General features: G+C 44.9%; 1 protein-coding gene across 2 annotated transcripts in view; it reads right to left on the minus strand.

Moving 5' to 3' along the window:
• The window catches only part of nac (GDP-fucose transporter nac), a 57,206-nt gene extending 52,624 nt beyond the window's left edge, over positions 1–4,582 (minus strand). Inside the window, exons 1-2 of one of the 2 annotated variants that reach the window (XM_070084391.1) lie at positions 4,222–4,362; positions 448–524 (exon numbers count right to left, since the gene is read on the minus strand). In XM_070084391.1, coding sequence (XP_069940492.1) covers positions 448–518 — 71 coding nt within the window. In that variant the 5' untranslated portion in view covers positions 519–524; positions 4,222–4,362. Of the gene's footprint in view, positions 1–447; positions 525–4,221; positions 4,363–4,501 lie in introns of those variants that run through there. The other variant, XM_070084392.1, reaches the window with a different exon arrangement.
• Between the last annotated feature and the right edge of the window lie 20,166 nt (positions 4,583–24,748).

Here is a 24,748-nt window from a genome sequence, read left to right on the forward strand (position 1 = left end):
TGCTCATGTTCACTGTTTAAAAATAAACTGCAAAATAATAATATTCAGCAACATCATTAACTCCTTTGCCACTGAATGATAAATTACATCAAATCACTTTAAAGAAGAGTACAGCCTCTCCTCACTTAATGACGGAGTTTTGTTCCTAAAACCACATGGTTAAACAAATTCGTTGCTAGGTGAGGAGCATACTATAATGGTAGTGGGCTTGTGTCAACCATCTTTGATGTTGTTTTAATGTCATCTTTGCACCATTTATAACATTTCTGGTATATTTTTAAATGTTTATACAGTAGTGTACTGTATACTGAAATAAACAGAATAGAGGAAATCAGCTCTAATATACATTATTTAGGTATAAATACTGGTCAGAGAGCCCGTTGTAAGTCCGAGGCATCAGTAAACGAGTACATACATTGCTAAGTTAGGAGAGGCTGTAATACCTACCAATAAAGGGCAACAACTGCTGTGATCTTAAAATAGGAGAAAAATAGCGATTCTTTTCTTGTAGTCTCCATGGTTATCTGGAATACATAAAAATCTATGAGATGAATTTACCGACATATTACAACATACATGTACTTTATGACATACTTTATACATTTTCAAGAATGAAATGAAGACATACAGACTAATGAAGAAGAGTTCTAATACCAACATTAGAAACACTGAGATGGTTATCAAGTGATCACCTATCCAGTTGCTGTTCAGACCCCATGATGCTAACTCTGACTGACCAAGTGATATGCACATTATCCAATGCAGCACACCTGAACATCAGGTAGAGGAACAACCATTCTAAATGTTCACAACATGTATAATTGTTTCAGTCTATGCAAAAAAGCAGAACCTTTACATAAATATTCACCTCTGATTGAAAGATAGTAGCACAGCAAGATTTTTATTTAATTTTTACAATTTAAAAGACACTAAAAAAAACATAGGCTCTTAGCCAAATGATTTTGAGCATACAAAAGTTACGATACAGTAATACCCCAGCTTTCATCCTTAATCTGTTCCAGAAGGTCAGCCAAAATCCGAAATGGACGACAACCGAAGTAATATTTCCCATAAGAAATAATGTAAATCTAATTAATCCATTCCAGACATCCAAAAATATTAACAAAAAATACATTTTATAGAGAATAACTATAGTTTTACATACAGAAAACAATGAGAAATAAATATAAAGCACTAATTTTAATGGATAAATGAACATTTAAATCAGTTTTACATTTATTGAAGACTCTTGTTGGCATATTCTTTATGATATCTGTATGCAACTGCCTTGCCTTTTAGCAAATTATCGCCTCCACAACACTATCTCCTGCTAACTGTTTTTCGTTCACCCACACCAACAACTTCTCGATATCTTCGATTGTTTGTCATCACTACCACCCTCTACCACCATCAATACCACCCTCTACCCCCATCACTACCACCCTCTACCACCATCACTACCACCCTCTACCACCATCACTACCACTCTCTACCACCATCACAACCACTACCACCCTCCTCCACCATCACTACCACCCTCTACCACCATCACTACCACCCTCTACCACCATCACTACCACCCTCTACCACCATCACTACCACCCACTACCACCACTACCACCCTCTACCACCATCACTACCACCCTCTACCACCATCACTACCACCCTCTACCACAATCACTACCACCCTCTACCTTTGTAGAGGGTGGTAGTGGTATTTCTCCACAAAACTTTGCAACTCTTGAATTCTATCGTGTTTCTCACCTTCTTTACCAAAGAGCAGGCACTCTGAACCTTCTTTGGCCCCATGGGGGCTTATTTCACAGTCACAATCAATAAACAAGCACAAAAAACAATGGATGAACACAAGGAGTACTGCTAACTCAACGAGAGGCAGAGGCAAACTGAGTCTGGTACACGTTAGAAGCGGTGTCCCGGGTGAGTGGATGCATCTTATATGGATGATTTCCGAGCGGATGTACAAAACCCAGGGGAAAATTTCGCCAAAAAAAAGTGCTTGAAATCCGAATTGTATGATTTCCGCATGACGAAAACCGGGGTCCACTGCACTTTATTCAGGAGTGGTTTCTGGCAAAATCAAACTTATCAATTAACTGATGTCAGCAAGTTATCCAACCGGTAGCTTCTTTGATTTGTTCAAGTATAACCCAGAGTTATCCAACAGCATAATTTATTTTTAAGTTTGGTGTGGTTCATGGCGCCTTGTCAGTGGCCTTAGCTCATACACTGAAGGACTGGCATTTCATCCTCAGACAAACAGAAATGTTAGGTATGTTTCCTTACACTTGCTGCCCCTCTTCACCTAGCAGCAAGTTACTTGGGTGTTTGGTGACTAGTGCGAGTCACATCCTGGGCTAGAGGATTAAAGGATCCCCATGGAAATAAGACAGAGTTTGACGACATCTTGGCTATATTAGGTTACCCAGGGTTAAAAATTCAGAACAAAATCTTTTTCCTCTAAGTCAGGTAATACTGTATTAGGTTACTGTTGTGCCTAGCAATAGTTTTTACTCTTTGATGTTCCTCGTGTCCATCTCACGCTATGCAAAAACTCAATGCACATAAAAGGCCCTAAAATCTGGAATTCATTACCTGTGAATATAAAAGAAACACTTGTCTGTTTATAAATTCAAGTCTCTTCTCAAAAATCACTTACTCACCCACAACTAAATAAATACTGAATAATTGTATCTCATAAACTGAATCTCATATATGTATCTCATTATTGTATCTCATAAATGTCAACCTGTGACCCAATCAAACTCTTACTATTTAACCTCATTACTTAACAGAATACTCCATTCTACTGATTACAGAGCAACACAGTAAATGACCATATGACCTGTATTTGTAATACTCATTTGTACTAAATTGTTATCTGTTTTACAATAATTTTTGTACCACTGAATATATCATTGCTTAGTTAATCTTAAGTTAATTTTAAGCCTGCATACAAGGGGCTTTGGCATGCTGCACTTAAAAATTGTATTCCTTGTACTTCTCTGTATCATGTTCAAATAAATAAATAAATAAATAAATAAATTTAAATATGAGAGAACTCTTTGCCAGTAGGAAAATATTGGCAATCAATCAGCAACTTGGTAATGTTGGTGAGATCTCTTTCATTTTAATAACTGGTTGCTATAGAACTGATTGGCTGCTAATTTTAACAATTTGCAGTTTTTACCACCTTGCTATCATTACCACCTTGCTATCATTACCACCTTGCTTTCATTACCAATTTGCTGTCATATGTAGAAATCCTCATCACAGTGAAATAAAAACATGAAGTCATATCATACATCCTCAGCTCACACACTGAGGGACCAGGTATTGGTCTCTGGCATTTACTATGTTTCATTGTACCTGCTACCTCTATTCACCTAGCATTAAGTAGGTACCTGGGTGTTAGTCAACTGTTGGGATTTCATGCTGAGAATGAACCCCAATGGGACTAAGAACAGTCATTGATGACATACCGACTTTACTGGAATATCTTGAGTGGCTAACCCTCCCCTGGGTTAAAAATCCCAACAAAATCTTATCTTACAATCAATGGAAATAAGTTATGTATGTTACTATGCAGGGCAATTGAAATTATCCAAAAATTGTGTAAAATTGTACCTAAATAAACTTGTTGAATATCCAGAGTTCCTTCAGTATGAATATTTCCAAATAAATAGGCTTATTTAGATACATAACACGATTTTAAATTATTATAATTGTTTTACACAGTAAGCAATTAAGTAAAGGACCTAATGAAAGTAAGTCACTGACTTTTTTTGGGGTTATCCTAGGTGATTTACACTATGTATGATAACTGTACTTATGTGTACCTGTGCCTAAATAAACTTACTTACATGTAACTGTAAATTATTTTAGATAACACCTAAAAGTCAGACTTATTTCCATTGGGGTCCTTGAAATTATTGCCATGGTTACAAAAGAAGGTATATTTTTTTACAAGAAGAATTCCATATTTATGAGTAACATTTAGGGTAGTCGTATAAGCTAGAATTAATAATTCCAAGACAAAGGCCCTATATATCCCATCTAATGTAATAAACATCCAATGTGGGGATATTACACATGGTTGAAACCAAGGAAATAAAGGGACTAATCTTCCCCAATTCTTAAATCAAGAGCACTTCACCACCAACAAAGAACACCCCTTGAAGGGACAGCAAGTGAACACATCACCTTTTATAACGTTCAGGACCAAGACTCGACCCCCGCACACATTAACAGGCAGGTACTTTTCTTCCTTGTTGGGTTTATCAGGGCCACTGACACCATAGGCCGAAAACTGCCCAGTTTCTTGATGGTACGAGAATTTTTTTTTTTTTTTGCCCAAGGCTGAGAGATGAGAGAAAAGTAACAAAAGTTCCTTTGTAAATAGAGATAGAAACTTGAAGTGTCCAGTTAGATCGGGTGGACCCCCTTGCCAAGCCCCAACAGAGAGCTACGTTCACACTCCCACCTGAGTTCAGTAACCAAACAGGTAGGTACAGCAAGTTTGTTTACGTCAGCTAACTCGTCCGAATCCATACACGCGCTGCCAGCTTGTCCTGATTTGTGCACGCGCTGCCAATTCCTAACCAACCCGTTGGTTAATTGGGTTTAAAGCCCATTTAACCAACCGTTAAGGCTACACCTAACCTGATATTCATAAGTGAAAAATATTTACATTTTGCCACCGAAGTGGCTAGTTTATTGTGTACCTCATATCCAACCTGTGGACGGTAGCCCAAGAGCATATAGATACACAAAAGGCCTAGGAACCAAATAAATAAATAAATAAAGTTTATTTCTTTGTAAAGGTTACAATGTGTAATTACAATTTTGATTTGCTAAGTACAAAGATAACCATTATTATGCCGAGACATTTCGGGCAAGATAAGTGTGAAAATTTGTGTGGACTGCCTCCAAAGTGAGTCGCCTATCCTGGCAAACTCTTTTTATTTATTTATTTATTTATTTCCAATTTGTGCACACATACAGAGGTGCAAAAAAAATACAGATATGAGCAGTATGCCAAAGCCACTTATACTATGCATAGCATTACGGGCTGGCTTAAAATTAACTTAAGATTAACTAAGCAATGATTATTATTATTATTATAATCAAAAAGAAGCGCTAAGCCACAAGGACTATACAGCGCTGCTACTAAGCAATGATGAAATCAGTGATAAAACATTAATGTAAACAGATAACTAGCTCCGACCGAGCTCCGAGCTCCGACACCTCAGCCTCACAAGTGGCCTATAGGACAGATTTTCACAAATGATTGATGCTGCAAGAAACTCGCCTGCATGCACGTATAGAGGACTAACTTACTTGGTGTTGCAGCATATATCCTGATCTTCAACTTCCCTAAGCTTAGCCTTAGCCCCTCTGGACTTCCCCTCAGAAACCACGTGCAACCGGGAGCCTTAATTCCTGCAATATTCAATCGTTATTAGTGTCCTGCCTGCACCTCAGAAATTCCTATATCCAAGAGGGTATGTATCCCCTAGTATAACTATGCAGACACGGACACTAGCTTCCAGACTGCCTTGAGACACTGGTACTTACTGGGCATGCTCTGCCAGCTGCAACACAGGCCCACAGATCAAACTCACTCACAATCTCCCCAGACACTGGCCAGAAATCTACGAGATAAAGTGGAGGTCTTGTCTTACTGTATGGGCCTGACGGAGGTCATCTACGGTACATCGAGGTGCCTCTACCAGATTTCCCCAGGTCTCAAATGTGAAGACACGTGGGGGGTGCCGTCTGCTGATCACGGCACGTCTTGTCCAGTTGGTGTCTGTCTTAAGAAGAATGAGCTGGTCTCTCTTCCAGACCCTCGTCTCTTCGTTCAAACTAGGGCTGCCAGTTCTCCCTAGCTAACTTATCCTAGTGTTTGCCTACATTATCGGCCTATTACTACCTATGTTAAGGTCTTAGGTCTACATTATTATTGTCTACAGTTGCCTCAATGATCCTAATATTAGTGTACTACCAGTAAAACTACCTACTCCTTCCCTGAAGGGTAAATCTATAAATTAAATAAGCTTACCAACAATCCCCGCCAACTAGAGAGAATGCTGTTTGTTTGGGAGGGTTTAAGGGCCACCCAGCTCAGCCGTCCCATTACAGCTATGCTGGGACCCCTTCGTACGTCGTATCTGTCCTGTGAAACTTTAGGGACCAAATAAATTTCCACATCCTCCCGCCGGCGAAGGTAGGCGCTAAGTCTAGATCAAGTCTGCCTCCCGCAGGCCCTCCCAGTGGGCCCTGGACTTGAGCGCCATTCGACGGGTCGTCCAGCCACTCAGCTTGGTCAGCCTCTTGTCTAATTTCTCATGTCCCAGTCCCACCGTGTGGACCTCAAGAGGTAAAAGCCTGTTGATGGGTCTTATAGTCTTGACACCATTCATTCTCACCTTCACCATTCTCAACCACCCAGCCTTGTCTGGGTGGGTCGACACTACCAGGCCAAGAGGCCAGTATGCCCTGGGCACCTCGGATTCTACTAGCACCAGGTCCCCTTCACTTAGCATCATCTTATTTGCCTCGGGGTCGGCACCATAGAAATGTTCCCGCAAGGTTGTCAAGTAATCCCTGCGCCACACCTGGTTCCATTTGTCCAGGATGTTCACCAGTCTGTTGTGACTCCTATGCAGTTCTTCATTGATGGGGGGACCATCTGGCCCATAATAATCCAGCTCCTTGGAAGACTGACTCAAAATTGCAGGGAAGGGCTTAATCCTCCTTCCAAACAGCATGTGATTGGGGGTGAGAGCTTCCTGGTCGTCAATCCCATTTTGTATGTAGGTCAGAGGCCTGTTATTGACTCTTGCCTCTATCTCAACTAACACTGTCCTCAGTTCATCAAAGCTCACTCTCCTGCCGTGCAAGACCTTCCGAATGCACCTTTTGACTGTGCCCATCAGGCATTCATAGAATCCCCCTTGCCAAGGCGCCCTGGGAGCTATGAACCTCCACTCGCACTCTATTCTCTTCAGGTGTTCTCGTCCCTAAGATTCCTGAAAACCTTATCGGCCGCCCTAAAGCTTGTGCCATTGTCCGAGATAATCAATCGTAGGCACGAGAATCTGGCTGTAAACCTCCTGAACAACTTCACAAAAGTCTCTGTTGACATATCTTCTGCCAACTCCAAATGCACAGCTCGAGTAGTGGCACAAGTAAACAGGCAGACATATACTTTCTGAGGGCCCACCCTATCGTCTCCTGGGTTCTTCAATGTGATAGCCCCAGTATAATCTATTCCCACAGTCTCAAAGGGCCTGTCACTATGTACCCACTCCTGAGGCAGCGGTGGTGGACCTGGGTATGGTAGGGTCCTCCCATCGTACCGCCGGCAGACCGTGCAACTCTTTAGCACCCTTTTGACGGCAGCTCGACCCTTCAGTACCCAGTAATTCTGACGTAGGCAGGTGAGGGTATCTCCAAACCCCCATGTAAGGTCCTCTGATGGGCATCTTGTATCAATAGCTCTGACGCCCATCCCTCCTTTCCCAGTAGCACGGGATGTTTGGCCCCATAGCTGAGCTCAGAATTTTGTATTCGTCCCCTGCATCTTATTAGCCCCGCATGATCTAGGAACAATCCCAAAGAGTGAACCAATTTACCGTTCCCTGAGTCGTCGTTGGACACACTTCCTGACCCCATAACCTGCTGCTTGGTCGCCAGTACTTCCAGCACTCCTGGAAACCTCTCCCTTTGGTACTGCCTTATCCAATATTCTCTGGGACCCACGAGAGACAACTGTCGACCTTGGCTTACCTTGTCATGCAGCTTCCTATAAGTTTCCTCCAAGAGGAGTAGCGCCTGGGGTCAAATAATTCAGTGTCGGGTTCCCCCGCAAAGTGTACTATGCTGCTGGTTGTCTCCCTGAATTTCTGTTCCGGTCAGCAATCCCTTGCCGGTAACCAGTCTGGGCCTTTGAACCAAATCTCGCTTTTACTCAGCTTTTTGTGTCACCCCTCGGCTTATCAGGTCGGCTGGGTTTTGATCTGTAGGCACGTACAGAATCGTTGACGTTGACTGTAGTTCCCGTATCTCCTTTACCCGATTCCTGACATAGGGGAGCTTAGACCTGTCGTTCTGGACCCACTGTAAGGCCACCTCCGAGTCTGTCCATACATAGGTGTGTGTCACCCTCAAATTACTCAACACCTCCTCTACGTACTTACCCAGTCTTGCTCCCAGCAACATCGCCGTGAGCTCTAGCTTTGGGATCGAGCAATCCTTCAGGGATGTCACCCGCGCACGACTGGTGACCAGATTGACTTGGTCCCCGGCCACCAAATACGCTACTGCCCCATAGGCCCTGGAGGAGGCATCACAGAAGACGTGCAAGTCATAATCCCGCCCGGTGCACCCGATGGACCTGGGGAATGTGAACTCATGCAATTCCGCTAGATCTTTGCTAACCAGATCCCACTCCTGGCAGACCGTTTCTGGCAGTGGGTCGTCCCAACCTAGGTTCAGCTCCCAGGTCTATTGCACTAGCATCCTCCCTCGAATGGTGATGGGTGTCAACAAACCCAAAGGATCGAAGGCAGTCTGCACTTTGCTCAGCAAAGACCTCCTGGTCAGTTTCCCATTACGGCTATGCTGGGACCCCTTCGTACGTCGTATCTGTCCTGTGGAACTTTAGGGACCAAATAAATTTCCACAATAAGATAAGATAGAGATAAGATTTCGTTCGGATTTTTAACCCTGGAGGGTTAGCCACCCAGGATAACCCAAGAAAGTCAGTGCATCATCGAGGACTGTCTAACTTATTTCCATTGGGGTCCTTAATCTTGTCCCCCAGGATGCAACCCACACCAGTCGACTAACACCCAGGTACCTATTTGCTGCTAGGTGAACAGGACAACAGGTGTAAGGAAACGTGTCGAAATGTTTCCACCCGCCGGGAATCGAACCCGGGCCCTCCGTGTGTGAAGCGGAAGCTTTTAGCCACCAGGCCACCGGGCCACTGAAACATTTTCCTCCCCGGCTGGGAATCGAACCCCGGTCTCCCGCGTGACAGGCGGGGATACTTACCACTATACTACCGAGGACAACTAGGCCCCAAAAGGGTTAACAGGTGTTTACCTGGAGTTTACCTGGAGAGAGTTCCGGGGGTCAACGCCCCCGCGGCCCGGTCTGTGATCAGGCCTCCTGGTGGATCAGAGCCTGATCAACCAGGCCGTTGCTGCTGGCTGCACGCAAACCAACGTACGAGCCACAGCCCGGCTGATCAGGAACTGACTTTAGGTGCTTGTCCAGTGCCAGCTTGAAGACTGCCAGGGGTCTGTTGGTAATCCCCCTTATGTGTGCTGGGAGGCAGTTGAACAGTCTCGGGCCCCTGACACTTATTGTATGGTCTCTTAACGTGCTAGTGACACCCCTGCTTTTCATTGGGGGGATGGTGCATCGTCTGCCAAGTCTTTTGCTTTCGTAGTGAGTGATTTTCGTGTGCAAGTTCGGTACTAGTCCCTCTAGGATTTTCCAGGTGTATATAATCATGTATCTCTCCCTCCTGCATTCCAGGGAATACAGGTTTAGGAACCTCAAGCGTTCCCAGTAATTGAGGTGTTTTATCTCCGTTATGCGCGCCGTGAAAGTTCTCTGTACATTTTCTAGGTCGGCAATTTCACCTGCCTTGAAAGGTGCTGTTAGTGTGCAGCAATATTCCAGCCTAGATAGAACAAGTGACCTGAAGAGTGTCATCATGGGCTTGGCCTCCCTAGTTTTGAAGGTTCTCATTATCCATCCTGTCATTTTTCTAGCAGATGCGATTGATACAATGTTATGGTCCTTGAAGGTGAGATCCTCCGACATAATCACTCCCAGGTCTTTGACGTTGGTGTTTCGCTCTATTTTGTGGCCAGAATTTGTTTTGTACTCTGATGAAGATTTAATTTCCTCATGTTTACCATATCTGAGTAATTGAAATTTCTCATCGTTGAACTTCATATTGTTTTCTGCAGCCCACTGAAAGATTTGGTTGATGTCCGCCTGGAGCCTTGCAGTGTCTGCAATGGAAGACACTGTCATGCAGATTCGGGTGTCATCTGCAAAGGAAGACACGGTGCTGTGGCTGACATCCTTGTCTATGTCGGATATGAGGATGAGGAACAAGATGGGAGCGAGTACTGTGCCTTGTGGAACAGAGCTTTTCACCGTAGCTGCCTCGGACTTTACTCTGTTGACGACTACTCTCTGTGTTCTGTTAGTGAGGAAATTATAGATCCATCGACCGACTTTTCCTGTTATTCCTTTAGCACGCATTTTGTGCGCTATTACGCCATGGTCACACTTGTCGAAGGCTTTTGCAAAGTCTGTATATATTACATCTGCATTCTTTTTGTCTTCTAGTGCATTTAGGACCTTGTCGTAGTGATCCAATAGTTGAGACAGACAGGAGCGACCTGTTCTAAACCCATGTTGCCCTGGGTTGTGTAACTGATGGGTTTCTAGATGGGTGGTGATCTTGCTTCTTAGGACCCTTTCAAAGATTTTTATGATATGGGATGTTAGTGCTATTGGTCTGTAGTTCTTTGCTGTTGCTTTACTGCCCCCTTTGTGGAGTGGGGCTATGTCTGTTGTTTTTAGTAACTGTGGGACGACCCCCGTGTCCATGCTCCCTCTCCATAGGATGGAAAAGGCTCGTGATAGGGGCTTCTTGCAGTTCTTGATGAACACAGAGTTCCATGAGTCTGGCCCTGGGGCAGAGTGCATGGGCATGTCATTTATCGCCTGTTCGAAGTCATTTGGCGTCAGGATAACATCGGATAGGCTTGTGTTAATCAAATTTTGTGGCTCTCTCATAAAAAATTCATTTTGATCTTCGACTCTCAGTCTGGTTAGCGGCTTGCTAAAAACTGAGTCATATTGGGACTTGAGTAGCTCACTCATTTCCTTGCTGTCATCTGTGTAGGACCCATCTTGTTTAAGTAGGGGCCCAATACTGGACGTTGTTCTCGATTTTGATTTGGCATAGGAGAAGAAATACTTTGGGTTTCTTTCGATTTCATTTATGGCTTTTAGTTCTTCCCGCGATTCCTGACTCCTAAAGGATTCTTTTAGCTTAAGTTCGATGCTTGCTATTTCTCTGACCAGTGTCTCCCTACGCATTTCAGATATATTGACCTCTTTTAGCCGCTCTGTTATTCTTTTCCGTCGCCTGTAAAAGGAGCGCCTGTCTCTTTCTATTTTACATCTACTCCTCCTTTTTCTTAGAGGAATAAGCCTTGTGCATACATCGAGTGCCACCGAGTTAATCTGTTCTAGGCATAAGTTGGGGTCTGTGTTGCTTAGTATATCTTCCCAGCTTATATCGTTTAGGACTTGGTTTACTTAGTCCCACTTTATGATTTTGTTATTGAAGTTGAATTTGGTGAATGCTCCCTCGTGACTAGTCTCATTATGTCGGTCTGGGGCTCCACGCATACGTGTCTGAACCTCAATTATGTTGTGATCTGAGTATATTGTTTTTGATATGGTGACATTTCTTATCAGATCATCATTGTTAGTGAAGATGAGGTCTAGTGTATTCTCCAATCTAGTAGGCTCTATTATTTGCTGGTTTAAATTGAATTTTGTGCAGAGATTTAAAAGCTCGTGTGAGTGTGAGTTTTCATCAGAGCTGCCTCCTGGTGTTATTACTGCAACAATATTATTTGCTATATTCCTCCATTTTAGGTGCCTTAAGTTGAAATCCCCCAGGAGCAAGATGTTGGGTGCAGGAGCTGGAAGATTTTCCAGACAGTGGTCAATTTTTAACAGCTGTTCCTGGAATTGCTGGGATGTTGCATCCGGAGGCTTGTAGACTACCACAATGACTAGGTTTTGGTTCTCGACCTTTACTGCTAAAACTTCCACTACATCATTTGAGGCATTAAGCAGTTCTGTGCAAACAAGTGACTCTGCAATGTACAGGCCAAACCCCCCCCCCCCCCCATTTGCCTGTTCACTCTGTCACATCTGTATAGGTTGTAACCTGGGATCCATATTTCGTTGTCCAAGTGATCCTTTATGTGGGTCTCAGTGAAAGCCGCGAACATTGCCTTTGCCTCTGCAAGCAGTCCACGGATGAAAGGTATTTTGTTGTTTGTTGCTGGCTTTAGACCCTGTATATTTGCAAAGAAGAATGTTATCGGACTGGTGGTATTGTTGGTACTGGGGGGGGGGATTTTTTTTCCGGCATTAGTATCTGTATCTGTTGGTTTGGAGTGGAGGCCATCGACTGTGGTTCCACTCCAGGAATGACTGGATTTGGTGTACGATTTCTGCCATTTCCTGCCAGTTTTTTTTCCTTCCTGGCACTAAAAAACCTCTCCCTCTTGAGTGGCTGTGGCTACCCAGGTTTTCCCATGGCCTGGATGTTTTGTATCTTTTTGTCCCCTTTAGATGGTATGCCTGGCAATTTAAGTTATAGTACATATGGATTTATATCTACAGTTCACTTATCTGTTAAAACAAATTTAGGAAATTTAATTAGTATATCTGGTATATTTTTTTCATTAATAAGATATCTTGACATGTCACATAGGATATTATACTGTCTATTTCTGTATTTCTCAATAAGTGGACAATTGAACACATAGTGTTCAAGACAGTGACCATATGCCTGGCCACATAATTTACATTTAGTTTGATCATCATCTGTGTGTCTCCCAAACTGCCAGTAGTACTTGTAACCAAGCCTAAGTCTGGCCACTACAACATCAGTCAGTCTGTTCACATTGTAAGTTTCTCCATAAATATTCTTATCTACGTTCATGTTATCATAATGGGCTATAGATCTACTCAGGCTTCTAACTACATTCCTATAACTATTGTGGAAATTAATTTCCCAAAATTATGCTGTGTAAATAAACCTGATTAAAAGTGTATTTTAAAGAAGTGAACTGACAAGGAAGCTTTGCGCCTGCGCTGACGAGGAGGGGGAGAGGCCAATTTTTTTTTAATGTGGTACAGGCACGTTAATGTAATGTGCTTAATTTTCGTCGCTCTAGGGGTTATATTGGGCTTAAAACCTCTCAAATAGGAGCTGAAATTGTTGGATGTGCAGTCCTGCATAATTTGAGCATTAAGCAGATGGACAGGACACCTCCAGGAACCTCAGATAAGTCTATTTATGTTGAGATTCTGGCCAGTTTTCTCTATATATTTAGACAGAGGAGTTTGAGTATGATACACAGTAATCTCCAGACAAATTGGTGAGTGTTACCTGGAGTTTACCTGGAGAGAGTTCCGGGAGTCAACGCCCCCGCAGCCCAGTCTGTGACCAGGCCTCCTGGTGGGTCAGAGCCTGATCAACCAGGCTGTTACTGCTGGCTGCACGCAAACCAACGTACGAGCCACAGCCCGGCTGGTCAGGTACCGACTTTAGGTGCTTGTCCAGTGCCAGCTTGAAGACTGCCAGGGGTCTGTTGGTAATCCCCCTTATGTATGCTGGGAGGCAGTTGAACAGTCTCGGGCCCCTGACACTTATTGTATGGTCTCTTAATGTGCTAGTGACACCCCTGCTTTTCATTGGGGGGATGTTACATCGTCTGCCAAGTCTTTTGCTTTCGTTGTGAGTGATTTTCGTGTGCAAGTTCGGTACTAGTCCCTCTAGGATTTTCCAGGTGTATATAATCATGTATCTCTCCCGCCTGCGTTCCAGGGAATACAGGTTTAGGAACCTCAAGCGCCCCCAGTAATTGAGGTGTTTTATCTCCGTTATGCGCGCCGTGAAGGTTCTCTGTACATTTTCTAGGTCAGCAATTTCACCTGCCTTGAAAGGTGCTGTTAGTGTGCAGCAATATTCCAGCCTAGATAGAACAAGTGACCTGAAGAGTGTTATCATGGGCTTTGCATCTCTAGTTTTGAAGGTTCTCATTATCCATCCCGTCATTTTTCTAGCAGCTCCTTCTGTTATATAAATGTGTATATGTAATCATTTATTAATTTTAACATACAGTCCACAAATTTAAAATAATGTTTACCAGAATTCCTGGTGATGTACATTTCATTTGCAATTAATATAGGTCTTGAGCAACTTGTGGAGAGATAGATTATGGTAGGTATCGAAGGGGAACATTTTTTGCGACCTAGGTGTCCTAAAAATTCCAACTTGTCTCTGTAACTTTGATGAATAATAATTATCTTTGTTACCATTTAATTGTATGTATCTAATGAGATTCATCCAGGTAAATGTAATTTTCCACAACTATCATTTTCATTATTTACTTCTTTCCTAATATTATTCCTAATGCTAGACACAGATATCTGTGTCTAGCATTAGGAATAATATAACCAAAGTTATATTCTACATTCTCCTTCTGAGTACTCTTCTTGGCTAACATATCAACTGTATCATGAAGGAGTAATCCAGTGTGTGATAGGATCCATAGCAATTGTACATTAATTCCTTTGTCCCGGATTTTTGAGTATCTATACCTGGCTTCTCCAATGAGCATGTTTGGAGTCATTACATGAGTTAAGAGCCTTCAGTGATGACACAGAATCAGTAATGATGATAGAGTCAAGCTCAGTGTCATAAGGTAGCTTTAGCGCCATTAGGATTGCAAACAATTCAGTTTGCAATGTAGACGCCCAGTTGTTAATTCTTATGCCTAGTTCAACAAATTTATTATCGTTATTAACTATGGAGGTGGCAACAAGAGCAGATCCATCAGTGTATATAACTTGTGATAATTTATTACTACCAGCTAGGCGAGAAATTTTTTCTTGAGCAGTTGCTTTAACAAGTGGTTTAAGGAAGGGATTATTAGTAATGAGCTTCTTGGGAGGGACTTGCAGGTATGTAATATTAAATGCACACATCTTCCATGGAGGGGTGAAATGCTCTTGTTGTCTACAGTGATATAGTTCGTGCAAGTTATAAAACTTAATGCAATTGCACGTTTTCACAATCCATTTAGATCTGTGTGTATTTTGAGACACTTAGTAAGATTCATTGTGACAGTGTCTGGTTCATTTCTTAACATTTTAATACCGAGTATAGTGTTAATCTCAACAATCCTATCACTGATACTAGAAATACCAAGCTCCTTCCTCATATTAAGAACCTTTGATGGAGGTGCCTATTTGTAAAAATGTTAAGAATATGACCAAAGAAAGAGAGAGAAATGAGCCAGCAAGACAGGACCAAGTACTTACCACAGGTACATTTCACATAAGATAAATAGAATATGAGAACCCCGTGGGTGCTAGCCACTACAGTACAGTACCGAACTTGGAGTACTTTGTAAAAATACGTAGAGAAAAGAATGGTAAGTGGAGTGCATGAGAAGCCAGACTTTATCAACTTTGCAAGGGGAGGGAACTTGCAGTGGGAAACAACTGACAGGAAAATCAGTGGATGAGATAAGGCGAATCTTGCTGGAAAGTGTCCAAAGGCAGAGAACTTCATACACACACAAAAAAATCGGAAATAACAAAGACAAACAGAGACATTAGTTTAAACACAGATGCAGAGGCAAAAAAAAAAAAAAAGGAAGGGAGGACATAAGAACCTGGAAATAGCACAGGAAGCAAAGGATAAACGAAAAAAGAAGTGAACAAATTAGTAAGTGTGTGTGGTGTACTCACCTAGTTGAGGTTGCAGGGGTCGAGTCCAAGCTCCTGGCCCCGCGCGTGTGTGTGTGTGTGTGTGTGGTGAAGACGTAATCGCCAGAATTAGGCTAGGATATCGTTACGTCTGACAAGTAAAAGCTTACTAAGAGACGAGTCTCCTCCTGACTCACAGTACTCTAGTTGCAGCGTCTGCGTAAAGGAACAAAAACACACGCTTAAATGGAGCCGAACTTTCAAGGAATTTACACCTCTTGAACAGTGCAACAGATATTCTGCAACCACATTATACCTTGAAAATATTCTCATAGTCCTACCAGAGTTTGTGAGTGTCAAATATTCACAGCATTGCTCCAGAGGATGTGCAGCATTCACCGAAACAAGTGTGGTGAGGTGTAGCCTCATTATACTGGAACACTGGTGTTGTGGTGCACAGGTGTTGATCCAACACCAGCTACTCACACATGTGCCTAGCCTGAATTCATATGAGACTGTACGAGCTTGTCTGTAACTTTCTCCAGTCTCCTCGCATACAAGAATGTTAGGTTGGTATATATACCATACACATAAGTGAATGTAAAATGTGTATGCAAATGCTATGATTATGAATTCTGCCTCTAATAGTTACACTCTCTGACGTGTCAGCATCCGTCATTCGACTGAGATATTAATCCAGTATATTAGAGTATTGCATTAATGTTGCTTGGCATCTGGCACTTCACAATATACATCACTTCTTCACCCAGGCAGTGCTGCCTTGCTTGACAAATTAGTAATTCACTACAAGCATTGTGTTCCTTTATTTTTTTTTTCCTAGCATGCTGACGTCCTCATATCCACTCAACCTTTGTGATATAACGTTGAAAATAGCCATTCCCGTCCTGGAAGAAAACTCATTTGTAAAAGCAGAGGGATTTTTTATCTGCGGGTTACAGTATATAATATTATACGACTGAGCACTTAAAGTGACTTTGACAACAATTTCCTCTTAAGTTAATTTATAGCTAATATATCCACATTGTATGGGAATATTAGCTATGACCTTATGCAGTGACTCATTAAACAAAAGTGTCTTATTGCTTGCCATTAGTGTGTATCCACTTGAAAACAGGCACTGTTGTTAAGTTGGTTTAATTAACTTTGAAACCTGTCGACTACACGAGTCATTGCACCACCAGCCAAGGATATTTTAAAACCCTATGTTGCAAAATCTCTGTTACCGTAACGTTTCATCCAGGGCTGGACTTCATCAAGTAAACAAAACCATATACTGGTACACCGCCTTACAAGTCAACCAGGAACATTTGAGGTCAAGCTCGTGAGATGCCACGTGAGAGGTCAGAGTTCATGTATCACTGTTGAGTCGCGTTACCTAATTATGTTCTTATCCCACTAACGGAATATTTACCCAACCCGTTTTCAACGCTACCCAGTTAGTTTAATATGTTTATTATGCACCCCATACCCATCCTGTGGGCGGTAGTCAAAAGATTACAGAGGTACATAATGGGTCCAGGGACTGGACTCCAAAGTTTTGATAGCTGAGCAAGTTACAGAGGTAATGGATAAGCACCTAAAGTCGGTACCTGTCCAGCCGGGCTGTGGCTCGTACGTTGGATTGCGTGCAGCCAGCAGTAACAGCCTGGTTGATCAGGCTCTGATCCACCAGGAGGCCTGGTCACAGACCGGGCCGCGGGGGCGTTGACTCCTGGAACTCTCTCCAGGTAAACTCCAGGTAAACAATTACAAAGGAAATAAACTCACAATTTACAAAGGTAATGAATTCACAATTTACAAAGGTAATGAACTCCAAGTAGGTCTGGTCACAATCATGACAAGTTACAAAAGTACTTACAGATTACAGAGGTACGTAATGGGTCCAGGGACTGGGCCCCCAAAGTTTTGATAGCTGAACTAGGTACAAAAGTAATGAACTCACAAGTTACAAAGGTAATGAATACTGTAAGAATGGTTACTTACGTTTATACATGGCTAACGCTACCCAGGCAATAAGATTTGATAAATTTATTTACCACATAAATGATTGGCAAAACAAGCTTCCAATGACTGGTCACGCGGTGACCACCACGAGGTCAGAGGTCACGTAAAAGGAAAGGTCCTAGAGTAAGCTTATGTTGGCAATAAGGTCAGGTAGTTGTGTTGGTAGCAATGACAGGTGGTTGTGTTGGTAACAAGGACAGGTGGTTGTGTTGGCAATAAGGTCAGGTAGTTGTGTTGGTAACATGGACAGGTGGTTGTGTTGGTAACATGGACAGGTGGTTGTGTTGGTAACATGGACAGGTGGTTGTGTTGGTAACAAGGACAGGTGGTTGTGTTGGTAACAAGGACAGGTGGTTGTGTTGGTAACAAAGACAGGTGGTTGTGTTGGTAACAAGGACAGGTGGTTGTGTTGGTAACAAGGACAGGTGGTTGTGTTGGTAACAAAGACAGGTGGTTGTGTTGGTAACAAGGACAGGTGGTTGTGTTGGTAACAAAGACAGGTGGTTGTGTTGGTAACAAGGACAGGTGGTTGTGTTGGTAACAAGGACAGGTAGTTGTGTTGGTAACAAGGACAGGTGGTTGTGTTGGTAACAAGGACAGGTAGTTGTGTTGGTAACAAGGACAGGTGGTTGTGTTGGAAAGAAGTAGTTGTGTTGGTAACAAAGACAGGTGGTTGTGTTGGTAACAAGGACAGGTGGTTGTGTTGGTAACAAGGACAGGTGGTTGTGTTGGTAACATGGTAAACAAGGACAGGTGGTTGTGTTGGTAACAAGGACAGGTGGTTGTGTTGGTAACAAGGACAGGTGGTTGTGTTGGTAACAAGGACAGGTGGTTGTGTTGGTAACAAGGACAGGTGGTTGTGTTGGTAACAAGGACAGGTAGTTGTGTTGGTAACAAGGACAGGTAGTTGTGTTGGTAACAAGGACAGGTAGTTGTGTTGGTAACAAGGACAGGTAGTTGTGTTGGTAACAAGGACAGGTAGTTGTGTTGGTAACATGGACAGGTAGTTGTGTTGGTAACAAGGACAGGTAGTTGTGTTGGTAACAAGGACAGGTAGTTGTGTTGGTAACAAGGACAGGTAGTTGTGTTGGTAACATGGACAGGTAGTTGTGTTGGTAACAAGGACAGGTAGTTGTGTTGGTAACAAGGACAGGTAGTTGTGTTGGTAACAAGGACAGGTAGTTGTGTTGGTAACAAGGACAGGTGGTTGTGTTGGTAACAAGGACAGGTAGTTGTGTTGGTAACAAGGACAGGTGGTTGTGTTGGTAACAAGGACAGGTAGTTGTGTTGGTAACAAGGACAGGTAGTTGTGTTGGTAACAAGGACAGGTGGTTGTGTTGGTAACAAAGACAGGTAGTTGTGTTGGTAACAAAGACAGGTGGTTGTGTTGGTAACAAGGACAGGTGGTTGTGTTGGTAACAAGGACAGGTGGTTGTGTTGGTAACAAGGACAGGTGGTTGTGTTGGTAACAAGGACAGGTGGTTGTGTTGGTAACAAGGACAGGTGGTTGTGTTGGTAACAAGGACAGGTGGTTGTGTTGGTAACAAGGACAGGTGGTTGTGTTGGTAACAAGGACAGGTGGTTGTGTTGGTAACAAGGACAGGTGGTTGTGTTGGTAACAAGGACAGGTGGTTGTGTTGGTAACAAGGACAGGTGGTTGTGTTGGTAACAAGGACAGGTGGTTGTGTTGGTAACAAGGACAGGTGGTTGTGTTGGTAACAAGGACAGGTGGTTGTGTTGGTAACAAGGATAGATGGTTGTGTTGGTAACAAGGACAGGTGGTTGTGTTGGTAACAAGGACAGGTGGTTGTGTTGGTAACAAGGACAGGTGGTTGTGTTGGTAACAAGGACAGGTGGTTGTGTTGGTAACAAGGACAGGTGGTTGTGTTGGTAACAAGGACAGGTGGTTGTGTTGGTAACAAGGACAGGTGGTTGTGCTGGTAACAAGGACAGGTGGTTGTGTTGGTAACAAGGACAGGTGGTTGTGTTGGTAACAAGGACAGGTGGTTGTGTTGGTAACAAGGACAGGTGGTTGTGCTGGTAGCAAGGACAGGTGGTTCTGTTGGTAACATGGACAGGTGGTTCTGTTGGTAACAAGGACAGGTGGTTGTGTTGGTAACAAGGACAGGTGGTTGTGTTGGTAACAAGGACAGGTGGTTGTGTTGGTAACAAGGACAGGTGGTTGTGTTGGTAACAAGGACAGGTGGTTGTGTTGGTAACAAGGACAGGTGGTTGTGTTGGTAACAAGGACAGGTGGTTGTGTTGGTAACAAGGACAGGTGGTTGTGTTGGTAACAAGGACAGGTGGTTGTGTTGGTAACAAGGACAGGTGGTTGTGTTGGTAACAAGGACAGGTGGTTGTGTTGGTAACAAGGACAGGTGGTTGTGTTGGTAACAAGGACAGGTGGTTGTGTTGGTAACAAGGACAGGTGGTTGTGTTGGTAACAAAGACAGGTGGTTGTGTTGGTAACAAGGACAGGTGGTTGTGTTGGTAACAAGGACAGGTGGTTGTGTTGGTACAAAGGCCAGGTGGTTGTGTTGGTAACAAGGACAGGTGGTTGTGTTGGTAACAAGGACAGGTGGTTGTGTTGGTAACAAGGACAGGTGGTTGTGTTGGTAACAAGGACAGGTGGTTGTGTTGGTAACAAAGACAGGTGGTTGTGTTGGTAACAAGGACAGGTGGTTGTGTTGGTAACAAGGACAGGTGGTTGTGTTGGTAACAAGGACAGGTGGTTGTGTTGGTAACAAGGACAGGTGGTTGTGTTGGTAACAAGGACAGGTGGTTGTGTTGGTAACAAAGACAGGTGGTTGTGTTGGTAACAAGGACAGGTGGTTGTGTTGGTAACAAGGACAGGTGGTTGTGTTGGTAACAAGGACAGGTGGTTGTGTTGGTAACAAGGACAGGTGGTTGTGTTGGTAACAAGGACAGGTGGTTGTGTTGGTAACAAGGACAGGTGGTTGTGTTGGTAACAAGGACAGGTGGTTGTGTTGGTAACAAGGACAGGTGGTTGTGTTGGTAACAAGGACAGGTGGTTGTGTTGGTAACAAGGACAGGTGGTTGTGTTGGTAACAAGGACAGGTGGTTGTGTTGGTAACAAGGACAGGTGGTTGTGTTGGTAACAAGGACAGGTGGTTGTGCTGGTAGCAAGGACAGGTGGTTGTGCTGGTAGCAAGGACAGGTGGTTGTGCTGGTAGCAAGGACAGGTGGTTGTGCTGGCAGTAAGGACAGGTGGTTGTGCTGGTAGCAAGGACAGGTGGTTGTGCTGGTAGCAAGGACAGGTGGTTGTGCTGGTAGCAAGGACAGGTGGTTGTGCTGGCGGTAAGGACAGGTGGTTGTGCTGGCAGTAAGGACAGGTTGTTGTGCTGATAGCAAGGACAGGTGGTTGTGCTGGCAGTAAGGACAGGTGGTTGTGCTGGTAGCAAGGACAGGTGGTTGTGCTGGTAGCAAGGACAGGTGGTTGTGCTGGCAGTAAGGACAGGTGGTTGTGCTGGCAGTAAGGACAGGTGGTTGTGCTGGCAGTAAGGACAGGTGGTTGTGCTGGTAGCAAGGACAGGTGGTTGTGCTGGTAGCAAGGACAGGTGGTTGTGCTGGTAGCAAGGACAGGTGGTTGTGCTGGTAGCAAGGACAGGTGGTTGTGCTGGCAGTAAGGACAGGTGGTTGTGCTGGCAGTAAGGACAGGTGGTTGTGCTGGTAGCAAGGACAGGTGGTTGTGCTGGTAGCAAGGACAGGTGGTTGTGCTGGTAGCAAGGACAGGTGGTTGTGCTGGTAGCAAGGACAGGTGGTTGTGCTGGTAGCAAGGACAGGTGGTTGTGCTGGTAGCAAGGACAGGTGGTTGTGCTGGCAGTAAGGACAGGTGGTTCTGCTGGTAGCAAGGACAGGTGGTTGTGCTGGCAAGGACAGGGGGTTGGGCGGGGAGCAAGGACAGGTGGTTGTGCTGGCAGTAAGGACAGGTGGTTGTGCTGGTAGCAAGGACAGGTGGTTGTGCTGGCAGTAAGGACAGGTGGTTGTGCTGGTAGCAAGGACAGGTTGTTGTGCTGGTAGCAAGGACAGGTGGTTGTGCTGGTAGCAAGGACAGGTGGTTGTGCTGGCAGTAAGGACAGGTGGTTGTGCTGGTAGCAAGGACAGGTGGTTGTGCTGGCAGTAAGGACAGGTGGTTGTGCTGGTAGCAAGGACAGGTGGTTGTGCTGGCAGTAAGGACAGGTTGTTGTGCTGGTAGCAAGGACAGGTGGTTGTGCTGGCAGTAAGGACAGGTTGTTGTGCTGGTAGCAAGGACAGGTGGTTGTGCTGGTAGCAAGGACAGGTGGTTGTGCTGGTAGCAAGGACAGGTTGTTGTGCTGGTAGCAAGGACAGGTGGTTGTGCTGGCAGTAAGGACAGGTGGTTGTGCTGGTAGCAAGGACAGGTGGTTGTGCTGGTAGCAAGGACAGGTTGTTGTGCTGGTAGCAAGGACAGGTGGTTGTGCTGGCAGTAAGGACAGGTGGTTGTGCTGGTAGCAAGGACAGGTGGTTGTGCTGGTAGCAAGGACAGGTTGTTGTGCTGGTAGCAAGGACAGGTGGTTGTGCTGGCAGTAAGGACAGGTGGTTGTGCTGGTAGCAAGGACAGGTGGTTGTGCTGGTAGCAAGGACAGGTTGTTGTGCTGGTAGCAAGGACAGGTTGTTGTGCTGGTAGCAAGGACAGGTTGTTGTGCTGGTAGCAAGGACAGGTGGTTGTGCTGGTAGCAAGGACAGGTTGTTGTGCTGGTAGCAAGGACAGGTTGTTGTGCTGGTAGCAAGGACAGGTTGTTGTGCTGGTAGCAAGGACAGGTTGTTGTGCTGGTAGCAAGGACAGGTTGTTGTGCTGGTAGCAAGGACAGGTTGTTGTGCTGGTAGCAAGGACAGGTTGTTGTGCTGGTAGCAAGGACAGGTTGTTGTGCTGGTAGCAAGGACAGGTTGTTGTGCTGGTAGCAAGGACAGGTTGTTGTGCTGGTAGCAAGGACAGGTTGTTGTGCTGGTAGCAAGGACAGGTGGTTGTGTTGAGAACAGGTGAAATGCTGTGATTATTGTTTGTAAAACGAACAGGTGAGGTGAGTGTTGAACGGCCCAGGTGAAGCTAGTCTTGACAGGTCCAGGTGAAGCTAGTCTTGACAGGTGCAGGTGAAGCTAGTCTTGACAGGTCCAGGTGAAGCTAGTCTTGACAGGTCCAGGTGAAGTTAGTCTTGACAGGCACAGGTGAAGCTAGTCTTGACAGGTGCAGGTGAGTTAGTCTTGACAGGTCCAGGTGAAGCTAGTCTTGACAGGTGCAGGTGAAGCTAGTCTTGACAGGTGCAGGTGAAGCTAGTCTTGACAGGTCCAGGTGAAGCTAGTCTTGACAGGTCCAGGTGAAGCTAGTCTTGACAGGTCCAGGTGAAGCTAGTCTTGACAGGTACAGGTGAAGCTAGTCTTGACAGGTACAGGTGAAGCTAGTCTTGACACGTACAGGTGAAGCTAGTCTTGACAGGTACAGGTGAAGCTAGTCTTGACACGTACAGGTGAAGCTAGTCTTGACAGGTACAGGTGAAGCTAGTCTTGACAGGTCCAGGTGAAGCTAGTCTTGACAGGTGCAGGTGAAGCTAGTCTTGGCAGGTGCAGGTGAAGCTAGTCTTGACAGGTGCAGGTGAAGCTAGTCTTGACAGGTGCAGGTGAAGCTAGTCTTGACAGGTGCAGGTGAAGCTAGTCTTGACAGGTGCAGGTGAAGCTAGTCTTGACAGGTGCAGGTGAAGCTAGTCTTGGCAGGTGCAGGTGAAGCTAGTCTTGACAGGTGCAGGTGAAGCTAGTCTTGGCAGGTGCAGGTGAAGCTAGTCTTGGCAGGTGCAGGTGAAGCTAGTCTTGACAGGTGCAGGTGAAGCTAGTCTTGACAGGTGCAGGTGAAGCTAGTCTTGGCAGGTGCAGGTGAAGCTAGTCTTGACAGGTGCACAGGTGCAGGTGAAGCTAGTCTTGGCAGGTGCAGGTGAAGCTAGTCTTGGCAGGTGCAGGTGAAGCTAGTCTTGACAGGTGCAGGTGAAGCAGGTGCAGGTGAGTCTTGTGCAGGTGAAGCTAGTCTTGACAGGTGCAGGTGAAGCTAGTCTTGTCAGGTGCAGGTGAAGCTAGTCTTGACAGGTGCAGGTGAAGCTAGTCTTGACAGGTGCAGGTGAAGCTAGTCTTGACAGGTGCAGGTGAAGCTAGTCTTGACAGGTGCAGGTGAAGCTAGTCTTGGCAGGTGCAGGTGAAGCTAGTCTTGACAGGTGCAGGTGAAGCTAGTCTTGGGTGCAGGTGCAGGTGAAGCTAGTCTTGACAGGTGCAGGTGAAGCTAGTCTTGAGGGCAGGTACAGGTGAAGCTAGTCTTGGCAGGTGCAGGTGAAGCTAGTCTTGACAGGTGCAGGTGAAGCTAGTCTTGACAGGTGAAGCTAGGTGCAGGTGAAGCTAGTCTTGTGAGGTGAGCTAGTCTTGACAGGTCCAGGTGAAGCTAGTCTTGACAGGTGCAGGTGAAGCTAGTCTTGACAGGTGCAGGTGAAGCTAGTCTTGGCAGGTGCAGGTGAAGCTAGTCTTGGCAGGTGCAGGTGAAGCTAGTCTTGACAGGTGCAGGTGAAGCTAGTCTTGGCAGGTGCAGGTGAAGCTAGTCTTGACAGGTGCAGGTGAAGCTAGTCTTGGCAGGTGCAGGTGAAGCTAGTCTTGGCAGGTGCAGGTGAAGCTAGTCTTGACAGGTGCAGGTGAAGCTAGTCTTGACAGGTGCAGGTGAAGCTAGTCTTGGCAGGTGCAGGTGAAGCTAGTCTTGACAGGTGCAGGTGAAGCTAGTCTTGACAGGTGCAGGTGCAGGTGAAGCTAGTCTTGACAGGTGCAGGTGAAGCTAGTCTTGGCAGGTGCAGGTGAAGCTAGTCTTGACAGGTGCAGGTGAAGCTAGTCTTGGCAGGTGCAGGTGAAGCTAGTCTTGTCAGGTGCAGGTGAAGCTAGTCTTGACAGGTGCAGGTGAAGCTAGTCTTGACAGCAGGTAGTCAGGTGAAGCTAGTCTTGTCAGGTGCAGGTGAAGCTAGTCTTGACAGGTGCAGGTGAAGCTAGTCTTGGCAGGTGCAGGTGAAGCTAGTCTTGACAGGTGAAGCAGGTGAAGCTAGTCTTGGCAGGTGCAGGTGAAGGTGCAGCTAGTCTTGACAGG

The sequence above is a fragment of the Cherax quadricarinatus genome, chromosome 13 (genome assembly GCF_038502225.1).
Source record: "Cherax quadricarinatus isolate ZL_2023a chromosome 13, ASM3850222v1, whole genome shotgun sequence".
NCBI classification, from domain to species: Eukaryota; Metazoa; Arthropoda; class Malacostraca; order Decapoda; family Parastacidae; genus Cherax; species Cherax quadricarinatus.